The sequence below is a fragment of the Coturnix japonica genome, chromosome 14, assembly GCF_054131305.1.
Source record: "Coturnix japonica strain WE chromosome 14, WE-NBRP24, whole genome shotgun sequence".
In the NCBI taxonomy this organism is placed as follows: domain Eukaryota; kingdom Metazoa; phylum Chordata; class Aves; order Galliformes; family Phasianidae; genus Coturnix; species Coturnix japonica.
The window spans coordinates 5719330-5737170 of NC_140676.1; the positions used below are offsets into that span (position 1 = coordinate 5719330).

A 17841-nucleotide genomic window follows, 5' to 3' on the forward strand; every position below is an offset into this window, starting at 1 on the left:
AGAAATTTCATTCATTTTTCTTCCTTCACAGTCCTCAGGTTTGAGTCTTCCTAAAGCAGTGTTTGCTGACACAAGGGTGAAAAACCAAAGGAAGAAACATGATGGAAATATGATGGATTGGGCTCAGATCTACATAGACCTAAAAACATATTGTTGAGATTTCTGTGTCCCTTGGAGAGTCAAAGGACATAAGCAGGAGACATCAGTGGACTATCTACAGGGAATACAAGGAGGCAGAAATCTTACTGTAATACCATTGGTCTTCTACGACAGTAATAACAGTGCTTCGTGTTCCTCTAAATATCCATTTCTGCATGCTCAGAAACCCAGTAATGAGCTGTGGATCCCAATACTCTGCACATGAAGACACAGCAGACCAGGTCACGTCCCTGCACCTTTTCCATTCCACAGTCCCTTGCTGAGCTGGATTGCTGTGCCATGTACACATGAAGAAATCCAGCTGTCCTCAACAAGAGGTCTTTGGGATTAAGGCAAGTCCCCCGTCTCAGTCCTCGGTGCCCTTGTTACTGAATAGTTCACAAATCCAAGGTAATAGAGTTCAGCTCTGGGCTTATCATCAGCTGGAATTTTCCTCTTCTCCGTGGACAGTCCAGAGTCTCAAAACCCCAAGACAAGCAGACTGATCACTGTGGCAGATGTAGGCAATGAGTACTCCCTGGTCAAGTGTCAGGGGTGGGAGCATCAAGACCCCCAAGTAACATTCCCTAGCTCTGAAGTGACTGGCCATGTGTTTTAGGGGCACAGTCACATAGGTAACCAGGGTGACACTGACTGCAACAACCTATTACTCTTTACCTTGTCCCAGATGATCTCTGGGTTTACCAGGCAGAATATGTATGAGCCATACATAAAGAAGACAGATTTCTAAGGTTGGATGACCTTTCCTACTATTATCTTACCATTTCTATCTCCTTAAGAACTCAATTTCTTCCTCATCAGGAAACCAACATGGAAATTTTACAAAATAAGCCATGCCATTAGAGTTACCGAGCAATGTCAGTGGAGAACACAAATAGCCTGGTTTGCTGTTAGAGCCCTGGGTAAGTAGATATCTAAGAGTGCTTCATAAAACAAATACAAAGAAGTTCTGGCTCCACAGAGCAGCACAGCAAAATAACCCCGACCATTAAATAAACTTCCCCCCCACCCCGTCCCCAAACTCAAGGCAGTCATCGGCATGCAGAGCCAAACAGAAAGGGTGGAACATAAAGACCGTGGTGATCTTTTGTGTTGAAATACACATTTGACTAATTCTCACCATGCGAAAGTACCAGGCATTGTTAGAGGAAAAACACACGTTCTGGGTTGTGGTTCTCAACAGAATCTGTGATCTGCTGCCAAAGGACATAATTACATTCCCTCCTACCTTACAGAAGGAACCTTGCTGTTTTGAAGACAATCAAAAAGGCCTTAAGCTACCCATAAAATGAAGAAATGAGGCATAATAAGCCCAGCTATTACAAGTGGTTTGTGATTTTATCAATTTCGTAAACCTCAGAATAAACCTATAAAAATCCCAAATAGCCCATTGGAACCGAGCTGCTCTTTAAGTGCTTAACCCCAATTGACACAAGGATGAAAGCGATGCTCTTTAGGTGGTTTTGTCTCCTTACCAAGGATTTGCTTCTTGTGATCTGACCACATTTTCTGTCCTTCACCTGTCCTGTTCCACAGGCCCAAACTCAGTGTAGACATGGTGTGTGTGTGTGACCACCTCTGTGCAGCTGAAGGCAGAGGTGTTAGACTGAAGTCTTGCTGGATTTCAGCATAGCACTGCTTATTTTTCTTAAAAATAAAAGGAGGGGAAAAAAAAAACAGAGGGATCCAAAGAAAGGTAAAAGGAAGGTCACGAGCAAAAGTACAAAAGAACCTTTTGTGTCAGAAAACATCCTGGTGAGATAAATACCCTGCATTGCGTGACCATTTCTGATCAATTCTTGACTATCGCTGAGCTTGTTGAAAGGATCTAATTAGCACTATCTAGGTATTTATGAGCATTAATGTGTTATTTAACAATATGTGTTTAAGTCTTGCCCCCCCCACCCCAAAATATATCCAAAAATACACAGCTCACTTTCAGGTGCAACAATAAAAGGGGCATACGACATTCAGAAATGGTCTTTACAGGAGGATATCAAGTGGAACTGACCCACCTGATGGAGAATATAATCTGTACAGTGCAAGCTTGCCGTGTGCATTGCCCGTGTAACGAGTTAAATGGCTATAAGTAACTGTGCTTACAGTATTTCAGTGAGACCCAAGTATATAAGAAAATGAAGCATCATATTCTTTAACTATTATGGCTAAAATGCTGGTAAATTCTCAATTACCATACTCTAGACATTAGAGAAAAAGTCTCCTATTTACACTGGATAATATGTACACATTTGGTTTGTGGAACGCTCCAACATCATATCAATTTCTCCTCCACAGAAGTCTGTAGGAAAAAGGAATCTTTATCATCATAGAAATATATAGTCCCAGTCATCAATACATCTAAATATTTGGTGTCTGGATATAAAGAACGATGCATCACCAAGTAGGTCGTAACTCCAGATAACCTTGAATCAGTAGGATTAGATTTTAGTGCCTCTCTTAAGACATTTTTAATAGTGCAGAAATTTAAAATCATAACTTCCTGTAGCTAATCACTTCAACGTGTGCACGTTCATTTGCAAGTATGTGAAAATACATATATGTATAATGATGTATATACTTCTCTCCCAGACCAAGAAAGTGCCTAGTAATCTCTATGCTCAAGTGACAATAGTAAAGGACTTTGAAACCCTGGATTTTCTGAGAGAGCTGAGCACCCACCCTCAAATCCTTCAGAACTCTCTCACTCTTTAAGGTGATGACCCCAAAATCAAGACAGATAAGGTCATTAGTCACATCTGCAGCTCTGGGCCCTGCTGCTGGATGTGTTCTAGAGCAGGTTTGTTACCTGCCTCCCGTTCAGATTCCTTTCACAGTTGAGCACAGTGGATCTGAGTTGCCAGGGAGTGCTTGGCAAGGCAGGCAGGGTCTCACAGCTCGGCAAAGGCAGGATCAAGGTTTGCTCTCCTGTCGGACACGCTCACACCCGTGCAGGCACACTCATGCAGAAAGCCACTGTTCCTGTCCTGTGTTGCTACACTGGGATGGAGTGGGAAAGAACAGGATCCCAGTGTAGGCAAAGTTAAACCCAAACAGCGAAGCTCTGCAGGGCACGTGTAGTAGCTGCATGCACCAATCGTGGCTGTAAAAGGGTCAGATACTGAAGGGCTTCATTTTTATCCCTTTGGGCTCTTCTTTCCCACTCTGCCTCCTCTCTTCGAGGTATCAACAAAACAGTACAGAAAAGGACATTTTGATTTTTCCAAACATGGCTCTTTTTAGTTCTTCTTCCACGTCCACCCCTGACCCCCCTGGCCTCAATTGCTCACATCAGGACCTGGTCTCGAGTCTCTGGGAGGCGCAAAGCAAGCAGGCCACCTCCAACCAGAGCAGAGGAAGCCAGAAGGATGGGAACCACCTTGGTTATCCCTACAAAGGAGGCAAAGATTGAGTTCCCCAGGATAGCACCAAACTTGCAAAGCCCATTAAGGATGCCAAAAGCTGTTGCCCTGTGGGGAAGACAAACAGAAAGTAATGGTTAGGGATGTTCTTGGCATAACTACAGAAAGTATTCTGTGAATTAGAGATTGCCTTGGGTTGGAATGGACCTCAAAGATCATCTAGTTCCAGCCCGCAGTGCTCATATATTGCATAGGCTACTCTTCTGGCAAGTAAAGAGAATAAATAATAATAGACAATAATAGAAAATGTACATGGGGACTCATTTCTCCTCTTATCTCAACTTCTTCCCAGCTCCTGAGTTGCTCCCTTTGCCCTTCTTAAGGAAAGCAGCACACAACCTCTCTATGATTTGTCACAGTCCCTCCAGGCTGTCACCAGAGAAACAAACAGGGCTCTCCTCCAAATTCTGCTTTACCCAGTAGCTGAAATTATTCTGCCTCCAAAGGACAGTTCTTCACTTCTGGCTCTTTCCAACAGCTTGAAAGAGGCAAGAAGAGTCTTATTTCTGGCAGGAAAGCACCATCTGCAGCACATCCTTCCAAAGTTTTCTACTCTGTCTTGTCTCCCAAATCACTCTGTGCACATGGTTGTCCCATTGTGGAGTATAATACTGTCACGACACTAAGATGAGATGGGAGGATACAGCCTGGAGGTCAGCCTCCATGTGCACACATAGAAATGACAGATTCGCTGTATTTTATTTGCCTGTGATCTCTGTACACCCACACAACTCCTGCATACAAGCCGCCACGCATGCAGCATTATGCTTACAAATGTCTGTGCTGATCCAGTTGAGACACAGGACTGAGCCCTTAAGGTCTCATTAAAATAAAGAAAAATACAGCTTGCCTCATCTTTCCATCAGAAACCAGGAGGCTGAAGCCACAGTGTCAGGAATGAACAGGAGAAAAGCTCTGAGCACCTTTTATCTGTGGGGTAGAGCTCCACGGTGATCACATCCAGGGCGTTCCAGGCTGCGATGCTGGCCCCGCAGAAGAGGCACTGCCAGCCGATCATTGCCGACTCGCTGTTGCCAAAAAAGAGAAAGAAGCAGCACACTGCAGAGATCAGCATTGAGCCACCTACAGGGGAGCCAAGAGAAAGATGTTGGCACCGGTTTCTCTCCTCCATAGCCAAGCAACCGTGCTGTTGATAAAGATGGCTTTCAAGTGACAGCGCTTCACCCCAAAATGAATGAAATCTGTATGTATCCACAAGTACCTTGATTCTGCCTGTCTGATGCTGGAAACCTGCCTGAAAATGTTCTCAATATCCATCTGATCTTGCTGATATTCCCGTTCTACGGAGGCTCTGAAGACAGGCTTTTCCAGGCAGGTTTCCAGCATCTCAGTCTTCCAGATGGACCCAGGAAGAACAAGGGGAAGTAAACAAGCCAGCACGGAGAAAGAATCATTGTGAAGGTTTTTCAGCTTGAGTTTTGAGTGAAGAGCTGGAGCAATTCACATCAAATTGAAATCACTTGACACATTTCTAGACTCAATTAGGATAATTTACAGTCGATTATAAGAAGCACTTGAGGTCTCTTTTAATTATAAGAACATCATTAGATTTCATGGCACATTTACACAGGAGCCATAATTTTATGAACACCACTGAGGGAGAAAGCAAGAGCGTTCATGCTCAGTTAGCCACAGTTCAGATTCAGGAATATTAATAGCTGCATCACTGCATTCTTCCCCATTTGGGAATTTTCACCTGGAAGAAACTATTTTTTTTGCAAAATCAAAAATACCCTTCACTTAACACTTCTGCTGCTGCTGAAATATCTCCATTTGCTACCAGGAAACTAAGTAACTTCTTGTTTGAGCTTTTATACAATTAATTTGACACCAAATAAAATAATTCAGATGGTGAACTGGAACTAAAATGTTTCATCTTGGATATTATGTTTTATTTTGCCAATGCAGTGCCCTGCCTACGGAAAGCTTCCATGCGGGACTCCATGCCCACTTGTCTGGTACCTGCCCAAATTGCATCTTTCACTGCACAGGGTGGATATTTCTTCTGCTAAAGAAGTGCAGGGCATCATTAGGGTCTGACATTTGGCACTGGGGAGAGTTTAGCGGAACATGATAAAACTAAACTGAAGTCCCAGTGAGGCAAATAACGCATGAGAGAAATTCAGTTTCCATGTTAAGCTGACCAGAAATAATATGTTCAACAGAGTGCTACGGGTGGGATGCCAGAAGGCTGTTTCAATTGAAAATTCCATAGCGAAACATTTCAGCATGTCGTTCCCAATTTCTGTCCTGTACTTTTCATTCTGCAGAAGAAATAAGCATTTGGGTTTCCAGCTGTCATCTTAATTCCAGAAGAAAATACTGAAATGCTGACATGTTTGCAGGGTGGGCAATTTGATTCTCATTCGGTTTAATTTATTTACCGCAAACCCTCTGGTTTGTTTGGGCCTTATCCAAATTCACTGCGTGAAGGCTCATTTTGCCCTCCCAGTGTAAACTCCTGACACACTGATGGGGTCATCTTCCATACCTTTACTCATCTGACTGTGAGGCTAAACAAACTAAAATTCCCACTGTAATCAAAAGAGAGACAGGTGAACTCAAAAGAGTGAGTCAGCCTTTACCCCTAAGTCACAACCCTGATTCTACTGAGCTCACTTGTCTGTCCCTTGAGGCGAGATTCCACAGTACCTGGGAGAGCAAGATCTGAGCCTTGGAGCAAGCAACAGCAGAAATTTCCAATGGAATCATAAAGCTGATAACTTAGCCCCATATGGCTAAAGAGTGACATTTTGTTTGGCTGTGACATGGTCAGTTAATCTACCATATGTTTCACAAAGCTGATGTAAAGTCATTTGAAAATCAGAAACCCAAAAGAGGGAACTCCTGGGCTGTCAAACAGCTACAGCAAATAATTTTTGTGAATATTCATTGCCAAAAGCAAACTGTCTTATTTATTTATACATAATGCTGTGGACATGAGTATCAACTCAGCAGCACCAGATGGTCCTGCTTCAGCTCATACCCCGTGGTGCTGAGCACTGGATGAACACAAAGGGTTTGACATTGAAGTCAAACTAAGGGAAAAGGCAGATGTTGCCAATAAACAGTAAAAGAGGTAGGAAAGTGAAGAGCACATCCACAGTCCCACTCACCAATCATCTTTATCCTCCCTATTTTGTCCATAAGCAGTGCAGAGATGATGTTTCCAGGCAGCACAGACAGGCTGCCAAGGAAGCTGACTAAGTAGATCAAGAAATCATTGTCCTCCTCGAAGTCCATGTGGCAGCCTTCCTTCTCCTTCATGAACGTGGTGTTTATCAGCCTGCAGTTGATGAATTTGTGTTCGTAGAGATCTGCAAGAGAAATGGCCGAGGAGTTTATCTTTTGGTGGCACAATCCTTCCACACACCTCAGTGCAAATACAGAGTTAAGAAAGATAAGGAACCAATGGGAGCATCCTCAGCCTCTGGGGCATTGTTAGTGGTGGCACATTTTAGTTATGGGAAGCTAACTGTTTGTGAGGAAATAAATATAGTTAAAATATAAGGGGAAAATCCCTATTTTATTTTCTTTTTTCTCTTTCTTATTTTTCCCCCGCCCCCCAGTAATGAGCCAACTATAAAGATAACAGCAGCTACTCCCTTAGCCTGTCTTCACCTTCGTTTTCCATCATCACCCTCATTCCGCAGTGCACGCACAGGCACACAGATCCCTATCATCCTTTCTCCTAGAATCTGATAAAATAGTTCCTAATTACAGAGATTCGATCATGTTAGGAATCCCATTACCAGTGTTATAAAAGACAGTAGAGATGATGGTGCAGTTTTCAAAGAAGGTTTCGCTGGATGTCACGTCCTCAAAGTAGCAATCTTCAAACAGCGAGTCCTCAAATCTCACTTCCTTGAATTTCATGCCAATAAATCTGTGGGGCAGAAGGTAAAACTTCATTCAGTGCTTGGAGATTCTCCCTACACTAGATAACAGGACATCCTAGTTTAATGCACAGAGTACTAATGACAGTTTTTATGGTCACTTTCAGGAAGGGTCTTGCTTGAATGCACAGCTGTCCTTATGACAAAATGCTTCTGTATCTTGCATTGTATTAGGAAAGAGGGCTTTGAGGACTTTAAGAGATGGATCTGGTGGAATTTCTGGTTGTTTTTCTGCCTCTCAAAGTAGTCATAAACAAGAAAATGTGTTTCTAAGCCTGAGTGGACATAAATCTTGCTTTCAGCACTACTCTACCTGAAGTAGATGTAATTTCACCCTGTGTGTGGCATTTTCTTTGCGAGCTGACCTTGTTGTCTGCCTTATTCTGCCCCTTCCTCAGCCAGAAATAAAACCAGACATTATTGAGTCAATTTGGCCATTTGGTGAAAGGTTTCTGACAGTTGTTTAAGCTCACAGTGATTTTTAAAGGAAAAATGAAGTAAGATTTCCAGGGGGAGGTGTATGGCCTGTAGCCATCTCCGTTCAAGGACCACTGCATATCATGTAAAGAAAACAGATTACACCAGAAATGATCAACAGTGTCAGATAATTGATTTCTCTGATGGGAAGCTTGGCACATCTGACCTTCCTGCCTGAAGGATGACATAGTATTGATTTACCTGTGAGCTTTTGCAGGGACACTGGGAAGATGTATCTGTTAATCCACAGGCATGTTAGGAAGATGTAAAGAGCTGGGAAGTGCGAGCGTTATTGCTTTAGCTAAGGAGGCCACAACTGTCACCAAATAAAAAGGCTTCTAACATATACCCAGAAGCTTAATTGAATTGAGCACTTACAAGACAGTCGAGCATGATGGCTATTTGCAGCATTAAGAGAACACTGCAGGGCTTATTAACTGTGGCTACTAACAGATATTATTAATGCTCAGAGTGCACCAAGAAGACTTGAGTAGTCTTTTGCACTATGCAGAAGGTCTCATAGGTTACAGCAACACTTAAGCTGTTCTGCATTTGCTCAGTAATAGCCTGTGATGTATTTACTCACAAAGGCCCTTACAAGTCCTTTGCCTGCAGATTGCTTTCTTAACAACTGCCTTTAAAAGAGTCATGGAGCAACAGCCGGGTGTTCAGTAAAGTTTTAGCTTACAGGCAGGGGCTAGAGAGAAAATGGAGCTATAAATTATAAGAAGATACGCTCTGGACATAGCTGGAATGTAGTTTGATCAGGTTTAGAGTTATTAAATTGGAGAGGACAAAGGCAGCAATACAGTGATACACATCACAGTTTTACATGTTCATCCTGTAAGGTGCTGAGTATCCTCAACTCCAAATGAAGTTAGGGAAAGCTGAGGAACTCCTCTGGGATAAGACAGGAGTCCCCAAATCCTAAACTTGGCCTCCACCCATATCTCACCAGACTTTGGCTGCTCTGTAGGCAGGGACATAGGAATTATGGGGCTAGGTTTGTAACATCAAGCACAGATCCTTACTGCAAGGAAGGTCACTGGGACAGGGTGTAGGGGGTCAGGATGGGGTCCTACACCTGTACACCAAGGAAATTGAGACAAACAGTGCAATTCATTCAGTGCAATTTGTTATCTTCAAAATGCAGCGAAACATCAGTTTCTTTACTGATGTGGTTGTCTCTGTTGCCCAAGACCAGTAGATGTCAGTGTGTGCTAAGGAAAGAGAAGTCACCACTTCATCCCCTACATCCCCGGTGCAGCCCCTCGGGTTGGAGATGTGAGTGTTTGAGGCAAGGTGCGTGGAAAGTGGGACATCAGGGGATAATTGTTCTGTAAAAAACTGCCTGTGGGATTTGAGGGAGGCGAATTGTGTACCCAAAAGAACAACAGAGATTTACAAGTGTGTGGGAAATGGAAAAAAATGAGGTTTTTAGAGATGAGGTTTACTTTCCAAATGCCATGTGTATGTTGGTGGATCTCATTCCCAGTTCCTCTCATGCCCTCTTCCCCGTCAGCACCAATCAAACCAATTTCTGTTTACTTACTTATCATTCCTGTATTCCCCGTTTCTATGGATCTGGTTCTCTAGGGTGAAATTAAAGGTGAAGTGTGACACTTCTTCCTCATCAAAGACCTTCACTCGGGACTCATAGGCCTCTTCTTGAAAATAGCGGATCATGTCAGGGAACCAGACAATAAGGCCATAGTAACTACAGCAGAGTGGGAGAAATATATCAGGGACAGTAGCACTGAAAAAACCACAGTGCTTTTCCAAAAATCCAATTCATAATTTGCAAACCTGCTAAATTCCTATTGCAAATACATTTCTGCAAGTGTGAGGCTGTAGTATTCAGCCCCTAAAAGCCCACTAATTTCCCAAAAATGATAAATAAGCACCTTACCTTAAGGCCATTGTAAACCAAACCACAGCCAGCATCAGTGTGTTCATCCTGTACTGGGCTGTTAGACAATATAGCACGTTGTCCCAGACCTACAAATCCAGAAGAAAGAATCATCTGCAAGAAAACCCTAGCAGAAACTTCAAAGATTAATTTCTGAATGCATCATAGATTTAATATTTTCAAGTGAAAGGGCTCAATGGGGGAAGGTCAGATGCATGTTCAGGGTTAGTTCAAAACTATGTTTGTCGTAGTATTGACCTACAGCTGGAAATACTGCCAGGAACATGTGGGTTAATAATTCCTTGTGTTCTTAAATTAAGAAGTATAACAACAATATAGTACCTGCACTGCTATTAGTGGACTCTCCTTTATCTGAGGCTTATCCTCCTAACAGGAATAATCTAGCAAGTTTGTCCACAAAGTTTTGCCTGGGTATACATAAGCATAGCAAGTGCGAAGGGTTAAATTAGCTGAAGACATAATGTGAGGTTGTTATAAACTCAGTCTCAGCAGGAGAAAGGAGCAAGAACTCTTCTCAGTCCACTGCAGGTGGTAAATTCACTTCGGCTTAGAAGAGAGGGATTTGTTATCTGTCTGTTTTGAAGGAGAGTCAAGTGCTGGGGGGCTGGGGCTGGAAGCTCTGCCATTAGCACAGCTTGACTGCTGTGCTGCTTGCAGGGGCATCTCAGGATAGTGTGGCATTTGCACATGCTCACATCTGTATGGAAAGTGCAATCAGCCTGCAAACAGAGCAGGCTTTTTGAATGAGAGTTGGGCTTTCAAGGCCCAATGACCCAAAACAATGAGGCATTGTTCTCTGAGCCCTAAAGACCCCATGAGTTTGCATCTCTTTACCTGTTTGAAGACGGTTGTGATTCTGACCAGCCACCGCTGGTACCAAGTCCCTGTTGAGCTCTGGATTTCAATGAATTCATCTACTTGCTTTGGAGTTTTGATATAAGAAACCTAAAAAGGAAAAGAGATTGAGAAAGGAAAAGAACATTGGCCCAAAGTTTCCATAATCAATACTGGGTGTACACAGTCTGCGGGGCAGAGTTTCAGCCTGATATCCCTTACTATATTTTTCTTGAATGTTATCAATAGACATTAGTTAATTAGTTTATTTACAACACGAGTTTTTCTTACAGCAAGAAACCTTTCTGCCTGTCCCCCTTCCATCCTGCCTTCATTCTCACCTTCCTGCCTTCCATCCCTTCATCCTTTCTGTCTCACTCCTTCCCTGAAGTAGTTTAAGTGCATGACATCCACTTCAGTCTTTCATATATTGGTTAATGTGACTGTGCACTATGCTATTTCTGCATCGTTTAGATTCCCACTTGAAATAAGGACTGAACAGTGTGATCAGCCATTTGTATCTGCATCTAACTGTGCCCCCAGGATCTCCTTCTTAAATCACAATTGGTATTTCTCATTTAACACCTTTTTAGTACCTCTGGCAGAACATCTGTGACAACTGAAGGCGAGGATAGGAATCTTTGCATCTGAAAATGCATTCAGTCATGATTTGAGCCCACAACATGCAATCATTTCAATCCACCAAAATAGTCTGAATTTTCAACATTGAATGCTGACTAGAAACCTTAAAAAGGAGCCCTGGAAAATATTTGTGCAGTAACTTTAAATGGAGGATGTGTTCCAGGAAGCCACAATCTGTTTGTAAATACAAGGAGGTGAAAATTCACTGCATAAATTTCAGAGTGTGAACGAGTGCCTTGGCTCAGCTGTGGAGTCTCTGTGTTCCTCTTGTTGGCACTACTTAAATGTCATCCCTGGGAACTGTCCTGGTGACAACTGACTCACCACAAGCTGCAACTTTTGGCCTATCAGGAAACCACACAATTTAACAGTTTGCTCCACACCAGCCCAATGTACCATCCCCTCATGCCAGCAGATGCCACTCAACCTCGAATGAGCCTAGAAGCACAGCACTTGGCTCAGTTCAGCCTGCAGCACCATGACACCATTGGATGGAGCAATGAGCATGTTTTATATACATCTCTTTTTCCTCTTCCTATCCATCCTTTAAGAGTATGTCTTCTTAAATCTAAAAGCATAAATCAAGATCTATTTCCCAGCTGGCTCACCAGGAGTCTACAACTGAATTACAGAATTCTGCAACTAACCCCAGCACACACCTTTTACCTGATTTTGCTTATAAATCAAGACCCCTGGTGGGGATTTTTTTCACAACAAGCAGCAGACTAATGAGTAGTAACCACTCACTTTGGTTTCCCTGGGAGAGATTAAAGATTGGGTGTGAGGCAGATGGAAGCTCATTAGAAGGTACATGAAGTTTAATCAGAGTTTGATTAGAAGATGGAAAGGAGAAAGGAGTGAGTCAGATCTCCCACATGGCTAATATCCCCCTCTTACTTGGTTCTAGTCTCTTGGAGCAGACCGATTAAGTGTATGTATAATTGGAAAATCACTGGTCTGAATGCTGCAGTGAAACACCAGGGATGAAGAGTATTCACAGCAATTCACAGGATTAATGATTGAAAAAGCAGGCTGCCATTCAACCTGAAATGCATTAAGTGCATCTCAGAGTGCTGATCCATAGGGGTGATTGCAGTGCAAGGGAGATTCCCAACAAGGAATTAATGGGTCCCATTGTTCACCAGGGGATTTATGCCCATTTTTTCTTTTATATCAGTGGTTTTGTAAAACTCACCGTAAACACTCTCTCTGGTTCACCCTTGGCCCGCATGTTGGTGTCATGAACCTGCTTGAGGATCATCCAGGCTTCATCATGCTTACCCATCTGGAAGCACCAAGGGAAAGAAAAATAACTGTGGAGAGGAACCAGTTCTACAGGTCAAATACGCTGGAGAAGACTCATCAGGCATGGATGTATGAAAGGCAAAGAGCAGCAGGGATGGTTTGTGTGTACAGTGCAGCACATCCATGCTGAGGAAAGGAGTTACCCAAAAACTGGCTGGGGCAGGAGTGGAGTTAGGAACAGATCAGAGAAGAGATGTGTGAGAAGACCCAGACTCTGTTCCCATCTCTGCCAAAGACTTGCAGAGATGGTCCCCTGCACTTCTGTCAGGATTCACCTTTTACATGCCCATATTCAAAATGCCTTTGTTGGATAAAAAAAAAATGTCTGGAACTCTGTGCCTTCTTCCTGTGCCACAATCAGAGGTAACCACTCACCACCCCTGACTGATGTCATAGTCTGCAGCCTCTGGGGTTGCAGCAATCTCTTCATATACTTTATGTGTGTAGGAGCGCCTTTGCCTCTGAGCTTGTACTGAGTGTTTGATGGGACTAAGAAAGAGAGACGGTGACACACTAGGGAGCAGCCATCCTCTGCTAATGGCAGGCTGCAATGTTCACATAAATCATCATCTTACCTCCAGCAAGAACCGCGGGCTTTCAGGCATGAACTTCAGTGCTACCAAGGAGGCAATGCAGGGTAGGGAGCAGACCAGAACAAAGACTCTCCAGCTGTGGAAGTGGTACTTGGTTCCCATACTGAACCCCCAGCCTGGAAACAGCAAGAGCCAACAAGTGAAAATTCCAAGCAGGCAGACTGATTTTTCTCTCATAAAGCAGCTCTGAACTTTACAGCTATGCGTAACACAGCGACAGGTTGAAAGTTTGCTATTCTTAGTAATGATGGCTTTTAAAGGCTCAGTGCCACGTTCAGCAGATAATAGCAAGTGAGTTCATGTTCATTACAGAAAATGGAACATCCTTGCTCAGGCTCTGCCTTTTAAAAAGCTCCTTTTATCTCTGAGTATAGAAATCACCTAGCAATAAGAATAGCTCCATGCAGCTGTAGGCAAGTCAGAGTGGGAAGGGGCAGAGGAATCAGGGCCAGAATTTATTGCTTCTCAGAAATGTCACCAAAAGTTTACAGAGGTTAAATTTCCTCTGATCTGAAAGGCGCGTTAGAAGCAGCTCCTTTCCATCTCACACCTCACACACATATTTCACTATTCATAACAGCAAATAGGAAGGCAAGATCATGTTTCCAAAACTGCAAAATCTGAGCTGAGACTCAAACTCTGAAGAATCAAGACCATCATCAAGCTTTTGGGATTCCCCCTCTCCTGCCTTTTCCTGATATCCAAGCAAGTCCTCTGACAAGGAGCAGAAAGTATAGTATCATTCTTATGTTGCTTCTGCAACAATGTACATCAGTGTAGAAGCTTAAAGCAAAAGACAACTAAAGTGAAAAAAGAAAATCTGAATAAGAGCCTTTTTTCTTACCATAGACTCAAATCTGAAGGGATAAAAGCAAAATTGTATCGAGAAAATAAATGTAATGTAAATACAGTCTTTTAAAAAAAAATTATATTTATAGATAATAATGATCATTAAAAAAATAATCTCTATGCAGTACATTTGTATATTTGCTCCAACAGTCTCTGTTGTACTGATCAGAACCAAGAGCCTTCTACTGGCTGCATTTTAAACACCATACAATGAACTGATTGCTACATAAATGTTTTTTACTTCCTGGTCTCTGTGGCCTGTCCCACTTTCCTCAAACAGGATTTTTCAGACAGCTGCTGTTGCTGAATACTGAGTGAATTAGTCTTTGCCAGGAGATGTTTGCTTTGTGTGTTTTCCAAATGTACACACATGAGCTAGGAGGAGGACATGCAGATTTTTTGCTCCCTGGAGCACATTTCAGAGTTAACTTGTGAGGGTTTTTGGAGTAGTGTAATGGTGCAGGATAGGGGTGATGTCAAAAGCCAAAAGCACAAAACCATTACCGTAATGTGGGATGATGCTCCAAGCCATTGCTGAAGCAAAAATACCACCGATCATCCAGAACATGCACAGCCAGCTCAGGTGCTCGCCCCTCTTCTCACGGGACAGGAACTCAGAGAAATAGGCGAACACAATGGGGAGGGAACCCCCAATACTGAGAAGAAAAAACAGCACGTGGGAAAAATAAGAGTTTTCTTCAATGTCACGTGGATAGGGTTGTTCACGGTAAAAGGGAAGGTCACACACACAGATGTGGGTCTGCTCTGACAGGACAAGGGGAAATGATATCAAACTAAAAGGGAAGAGATTAAGACTGGACATAAAGAGGTTTTTTTTTAATAAGGATAATTCACCAGTTACACACCCGAGGCCTGAGATAAGGCGGCAGAAAAGGAAGAATCCGTATCCCTGGACAAAAGAGGACAGGAAGGCGAAGGCAGCATTGATTGCAAGTGATATGATGAGGCATTTCTTTCTTCCCAGTTTATCAGCGAGGCCACCCAGCATGACAGCCCCCACCATCATTCCCAGGTAGACTATCAGGCCTGGAAGAGAGAAAGACACTGGTAACACCATCCTCCTGTTTGCCAGGTGGGAATGGTTTGCTGCCCCTTCCATAGCCAACATCAGCTGCACTTCCCCCACATTAGTGCCAGCTACCACTTCAGAGGGAAATACAGATAGAAATACCACTGAAGGCCTCACAAATAACCTCGTTATTTCAATGACAGGCCAGTTTGTCAGGAACCAGCATTCATAACAGAGTGAGATGTCTCACCTGGGCTCTGCATGCCTCTTATGACTTCTTACTTTCAAAAAGACTCTGAAGACAAAGCTTTTCAAAAGCAGCGCACACATTTAAAGAAAGCTACATACTCCCATTCTTTCCAAATGAGCCATCTCAAATACCAGAAGCTCTATCCATTGGTGGAATCTAATTCCTCCATTTTCTGCTCATGAGCTTTCACCGCTCCCTGCAGCATCACACCATGCAATATAGACATACCCACATTTCATCAGACCCACATCTTTCTTTCCTGACCTCTCTGCTCACATGTCTTCTGCACGTAAGCAATGGCCAGGCATAAGCAGCTTAGCATGCACGTGTCCCAGCTGTGTGCCACCAATGGTACAACAGAAGTCTGATGCCTGAACTCCGCTCACCCCCCTGAGTGCAGTGGCACTGAGATGTGAGGCTCTCTGCATCCAGTCTGCATCCATATCACTATATCATCTGCATCCATATCACTATATGCTAGCAACTCTGGCCTAGAAAAACAAGCACTTGTCTTTAGCTTTTCTACAGAGATTTTCACCAGAAGGGCCACCTGTTACATTGCCTTTTACTTTATGTGGGTAGCAGTGCAATTAACGCTAATTATGAATGCTCATAGATCCAGAGATATCTTTTTTCACTTATTTTATCTACTTTGAAGATTTAGAGACAACACTGAGCAAGAATACGCCCAGGAAGAATCACAAGCTATGGTCCTTTAGCTAGCAAAATTCCTGTTGAAGCCTACATGAGTTACAATAGTAAAAGACAACGTGATCAGATACACAGCTCAGTCCACATGACTAGACACCCATGAAGAATAAAAAATGATCACATATATCTATGTGTGTGTGTGTATATGTGTATATATATATATATATATATATATATATATATATATGGAGAAAATCTCTGCATGGCAGATGTTCATCTAAAGCCTCTTAACAGAAAATGTCCCAGATTAGAAGGAGGTGGAGGAGGTTGTTACTGTGATTTATTACAGCCAAATACCCCGGCTGGTGCAAGGCAGGTGGTTCTGGCCAGGGACTACCTCAGATAGGAGGGAAGAGCGGATGCTCCTCGCAGCTCAGAGGTGGGTTTGGCACCCTGCTGCCTTTATCCTGCACTTCTCAGCTGTTTCAAGAGGCTGGTGCGTGATCATACCTGTACAACCATGAGACTAGAAGATCTGGCTACTCCGCACTGTGGAATGCACAATGGACTTCATTAATTTTTGGGTAAAAAAAATCAAGTTGATAAAATAATTTTTCATTCAATCTGAGCACTGCACACTAGCAGGATCACTAATCATTGATTCACAAAGCGCTGTAACCAGTAGGATGCTAAATGGTTCAATATGGTAGCTGGGATCCAGGGAGGAGTTCAGTGTGCAGTGCCTTTTGGAGTACCATTAGGAGAATGTGGTGATGGTTGTTACCTCTTGAAGAGATCTAGCTCCAGAGTTAAGGGTAACTCTGCAGAAACCATCATTTGCAGGCAATTCCACAAGTAATGGAGAATAATGAATGCCTATGGGAAAGTCTGCAACAGCTTCCCATAAAAATCTGTGGAAAACCAAAGAGCTGAAATTCTATGAAGAAATTTTGGGTTATGAGTCATGCAATGCTGTAGTTATAAGGAAAATATGTGACCACTGACTGGGCTTATTCCCGCTGGAAAAGAAGTAGCATGGACAGAATTTTCACATTAAGAAAATTATTAGCCTTTATTGAAGCTATGCGCTCCAAACTAAGACAGGAGTCTTGGACATAAAGGCTGAGTTCTAGGAATGAAAAGGGCAGATGTGGGAAATGGTTATGTGTGTGCTAAGCTGTATTTTCACTATTTCAGCATAATTAGAAGCAAGCTTAGAAGGGCTTTGGAAATGAAAGGAGAAATTCAAGATTTATTAAAGTGTCCATCACAAGCACAAATTACTTTCGTTGATCCTTAATAGAATTTAAATTCTTAAAACTAAGCCACATTCCATCCATCCCTTCAGGCTGCCACAGAAGTGAGAAAGCTGATGGATCTCAGTGCAGCAACATTTCACCTCTTCTCACAGCTCTACTGTAAGGTTGAATGATATGAAGATCATAACAAAGATGATGGCAAACATTCAAAATGTTATTTGTAAAGGAAAACTCACTGATATTGATGCCTTGGCTGAAAAAGCTGAGGCAAACTCCACCAGGGAACAATCTCCAAGAGATACTGCCTTGATGGTGGTCAGCCCTTAAATGAGGTCTTAGAGGAGGTGGAGTTGAGCTCCACCCCTTCCGGGAGCACAGCTAAATTACTCTCGCCTGTGCTCCCACAGCTGACCCAACACTTGCCCCAGCTGATTAATCAGAGGTTCAGGCTGTTATTACCAATTTCCCATACATCTACATAGAGCCAGTAGCCTTATGAATGTGGGAGTTCCTACCCACTTTCCAA

At 42.9% G+C, this 17841-nt stretch overlaps 1 protein-coding gene across 2 annotated transcripts in view; it reads right to left on the reverse strand.

Moving 5' to 3' along the window:
- Positions 1-224: 224 nt before the first annotated feature.
- Positions 225-17841, reverse strand: part of SV2B (synaptic vesicle glycoprotein 2B) — a 44212-nt gene continuing 26595 nt past the window's right edge. For both annotated transcript variants that reach the window (XM_015873156.3, XM_015873155.3), the window contains 11 exons: positions 14992-15172; positions 14630-14781; positions 13259-13392; positions 12574-12663; positions 10737-10847; positions 9882-9970; positions 9525-9689; positions 7352-7485; positions 6716-6916; positions 4502-4661; positions 225-3626 (listed from right to left, as the gene is read on the reverse strand). In XM_015873156.3, coding sequence (XP_015728642.2) covers positions 3443-3626; positions 4502-4661; positions 6716-6916; positions 7352-7485; positions 9525-9689; positions 9882-9970; positions 10737-10847; positions 12574-12663; positions 13259-13392; positions 14630-14781; positions 14992-15172 — 1601 coding nt within the window. In that variant the 3' untranslated portion in view covers positions 225-3442. The remainder of the gene's footprint in view (positions 3627-4501; positions 4662-6715; positions 6917-7351; positions 7486-9524; positions 9690-9881; positions 9971-10736; positions 10848-12573; positions 12664-13258; positions 13393-14629; positions 14782-14991; positions 15173-17841) is intronic.